Source organism: Bipolaris sorokiniana (assembly GCF_000338995.1).
Source record: "Bipolaris sorokiniana ND90Pr unplaced genomic scaffold COCSAscaffold_31, whole genome shotgun sequence".
Taxonomy (NCBI): domain Eukaryota; kingdom Fungi; phylum Ascomycota; class Dothideomycetes; order Pleosporales; family Pleosporaceae; genus Bipolaris; species Bipolaris sorokiniana.
Window position 1 is genome coordinate 4,697 of NW_006911925.1, and position 4,251 is coordinate 8,947.

Sequence of the window (4,251 nt, forward strand, 5' to 3'; positions counted from 1 at the left end):
AGCTGAGGTAATGATACTCTTAGCTGAGCTGATGCGGGATCGGATAGCCAGCCTCGAGAAAGCTAATACAGCAGTATTAGAGCGTAGAAAACGTAAGAAAAAGCGGATACAGAAGCGTGGAGTCCTTACAAAGGGAGCCGGCGAGGATCTACTCGCTCAGCGCGAGGCTGATCAGCAGATTGCTCATGAAGAGCGTCAAGGAGGGGAGCGATCAGGTGTTAGCCGCCAGGCTCTAGCGCGGTGTAGCAGGTGTAGAGAGACTGGTCATAATTCGCGTACATGCAAAAAAGATACTCTAGATACTACTTAGTCCACTCTATTACTCTCTATATATTATAATATTGCGTTGTTGAGATATACGTTCATAAAGATGCGCAAACTTGGTGGGGTGGCCAACTCGCTTGCCTGGCCAACTCGCTTATCCAGCACGTTACTTCGTTTTAAACGCTATCATCCACTCATAACCTTCTTTAATTCTAATTCGGTAAAATCCTTCCCAAACGTCGAACTTCGTAAACTACTTAGCTCTCTAGAGTCAATCCATAAGTTCTGTAATGAGTGGCAAGGAATATCAGTTCTTCCAAGTTACGCTGTTCAACCTTCTGAAGTCAATACATAGTCGCCACTTCCCGTTAGGTTTCTTTACGAATAAGATAGATGAGGCCATCGGGCCTGATCCCGGTCGGATAAATCCCTTTTTTAAGTTCTTTTAGATATAATCCTACAGCTTAGCATTATACTCAGGCGCTATAGGGTACATTAGTCCTAGGCTTAACTTAGCTCCTTTATTAAGAATGATCTCGTGATCCTAATTCTAATAGTCTGCTAGGTCTGTTGCCTTATTTTCCTTAAACAGTTCTCTAAACTCGTCTATTTAGTATTCTATTAGAATCGCCAACTATGGTACTAATCCTTCCTTCGTAGTCGCGATCTACCGTATTTAAATAACTCCTACTCTCTAAGAGTCCTTCGCATAGATTCTCGCGATCTTATGCGGTGAGATTATACTAAATCTCCTATCCTAGGTTACGCGCTAATTCGTCGGGCGTGTCTTATATCGTACTCTAACAACCTTATATATAGGCTCTTAGCTAAGTAATATCTTCTTTTACTAATTAATAGCAGGGTTGTGCTTTAATAACTAATTATAGCTAATTATTATCTTAGTCTCTCTAAGATCTATAATACTAATCTTTTCTTAGCTTTCTTAACCAGCTAGGCGTAATATTACTGCCTTAGTCTTAAGTTGAATCTAGCCGTTCCCGTATATTATAGGACTGTCGTTAGCTAATACTACTCGTATTAGTACCTTCTTATTCTAATAGAGTATGTTATTTTCTTCCACTACTCGTAGAGATATAACGGTTCGTGCTACCCTACTATCTATAAGCGCTAATACCTTATGTCTGTCTATAAGTACTATAGCTTTTAATTATAACTCTTTTACTCCTACTTCCTATACTTACTTAAGAGTCGTTTTAAGACTGCCTCTACCAGCGTGACCCTATCCCTAGTAGCATCCTAGTTTTTTAACTACCTACTTCCCTTCTTCTTTAGAAAGTAGCCTTCGCCTATCTTAGTAGAATAGTATATTGTATACTAGTCGTTATAGCAAAAGCTCTAATAAATATTCTTATAAGGTATCTTCCGTTACGTAGTCCTCTTTCTTAGTTCTAGCTTCCTACTTTTATAAATTAGGCAATCCTTTACCTTATAAATATTCGCTAGTAGAGTGCTATAGTAGTAGTTATCTATCTATTAAGTATTCTTAAACTATTATTAGTGTATAGCGTAACCTTTCCTACAATGCATCTATAGGAGTTTACGGTACTTAACTAGCGTTTCCTGTACTTAGGCCCTATGCATTCTATAGTTCTTTACTATACATTCTTCTGCGGAAATCGTGCTATAGTAGTAGTCGTCTACCCTTCTAGCTTTCTATCGCTATTCCTTATAGAATTAGCAATCAATCGTGCACTTAATCCAGTATAGCTCTTCGTAAGCTTCCTTTTCTCTAGGCTAGTATATATAGTAATATCGCACTTAACACTTATTATACTATAGATTAGTGTGGCAGCAATTATCCTTGTTGTCTCTAGTCTCTTCTCGCTTCCTTAAGTAGTAATCGCACTATCTTAGGTAGTTAACCTAATATAGGCGCTTATATTACTTTATTCGTTCCTTAAACGTCTAAGGTGTCTTCTCGTTATTAGGTTCCTTAAACCTAGATTATTTCTAGGCAGCCCTATAGGTAATCTTATCTACTTAAGATCCTAAGATTATAACTCGTCTATTAATATTATAATTATTAGCTTAGTATATATTAGTTCTATAAATCCAGCACTGTTAGTTTCTTAGGCGGCGTAGTACTTCTACCCCTTTAACCTACTAATCTATTAGTAGTAGTACGTCCTACTTAAAGTCTTAGAGTTCTATTACCTCTTATACTAGCTTAAAGGCCTTATTAGTAGCTTATCTTACTTCTTTATATAGGTCTAGGTCGCTAAGGGTTTCGTCTAGCTTCTTAGTTAGGTATAGTATTAGTATCCGAATTATTCTAATCTTAACCGCTCCTTATTTAACTTCGCTTTTTAGGTAATCTCTACGGAAGTATTCTACTTTACCGCATTAGAGACATACCTTACTATTATAACGCTTCTTACGTTCTTCTATAGAAAGTCTATTATTATACTATTCTTAGAGTTTTCTATTCTTATCCTTAGACTTATCTTATACCTTACTAGTTATAATAGTGTTACTATCTCTATCGAACTAGCTATACTGTTTCCTTATATTAGCTATTACTAGCTAGAATTATTTTCTTTATCAGTTTCTTTCCTATAGTCTATTATTAATACGTATTACTAACTTAATTAGCACGTAAAGCGTATTTAGTTTATCGTAATATATAAGTCTATCTTTAATAATTTTCTTTAAACCTACTTTAAACACCGTTTAAAGTACTGCGTCGTTCTAGTTAATTCGTACTTATAGCTGCTTAAACTTAGCTATATACGCTAATACTAAACTAGTCTACTTTAGGCGAGTTATCGCTTTCTCTACCTAGTTCTAAGCATCTACTTCTCTAAAGATATATCCTATCTCTTTCTTAAATTTAGCCTAACTAGTGAATAAGGCACGCGTCTCGTCCTTTGTTCCTCTTTTTTTAATATCTAATAGGTAGTTCTCTACGTATAGCTGCATCTAGCTTAACGCTTATCTCTTTATATAAGTGCTAGCTATAAGAATCTTCTCCTAGTTATTAGGTACTTCGTTAAATTCGTAGTATAAGTTAATATTAGTAAGAAATGTTTATAACTTAGTGCAACTCTCTTCGTACTTTTCTAGAGTTACTATCTTTTGTAACGGCGCAGGCAAGACTACTCGGATCAGTATCGGCGGTAGTGTCACTCAGAGGCATATGGGAGTGCGTGGGACATCAAACGAGCCTTAATTCGAATAGACACCTATAGGCCTTGTACGAAAGGATATCAAAAATCTATCGAGCTACGGTATGGAGAAGGTGGGGTTTTATATCAGCAGATCTGCCCTCGGCTAGTGCGTGCCCATGTTCGGATCCCTTTCGGATGTTAGTTCAGTGTGTACTCGAACCGTTACACGGACCAGGATAGAGAAGTATAGACCCTTACCCCGTGTAACAGTATAGAGGCTAAGCGTATCTTTTTAAGTACGTTATATAGAGTAGAGATCTAGGTTAGACAATTAGAGAGATTATAATATCTTTAATAGTACTTACTATTAAATATAAAGGTATAACTCGCGAACTCTATTTAGAGGTTATAGAGTTTTATTGTCACGGTACGGGCTCACGGGCAGAGAGGACAGGCGCGTGTACAGGTTCTATTGCTACAGCTAATCAACAGGCTCTCACTACAGGTAGTATAGAGTAGAAGACAGGACGTAGCTCGAAGAGCTACACTAGTGAAGTTGCGGCGGTTTTGCAGAATCCGGGTGCTCGGACCCTCACCCGGATTCTGTCGGCAGCCAATCAGACGATCGCGCGCCGGCCACTCAGCCAGCGCCGTGACAGTACTCCCCTCTCTAGGCGGAGCTCTGTCGACGCGATTACCTTGGCTTGGCAGGGTAACGGCGGTGGAAGTTGTTGACGATCTCTTGGGCATTTTCTAGGTGGCTGGCGGGGACCTCAGTTGGCTCGTCGTAGCCAGCCCACTTCACTAAGTACTTCAGGCGGGGGCGACCTCCTCGTCCGCGGCGGTCGAATCGGGAATC

General features: G+C 38.9%; 1 protein-coding gene across 1 annotated transcript; it reads left to right on the forward strand.

Moving 5' to 3' along the window:
- Position 1: 1 nt before the first annotated feature.
- COCSADRAFT_64344 (uncharacterized protein) lies at positions 2-247 on the forward strand (the record flags this gene model as incomplete). Its single annotated transcript, XM_007707917.1, has 1 exon — positions 2-247. A coding segment is annotated over one exon (246 nt), but the record flags the coding sequence as incomplete, so codon positions are not given.
- Positions 248-4,251: the final 4,004 nt, after the last annotated feature.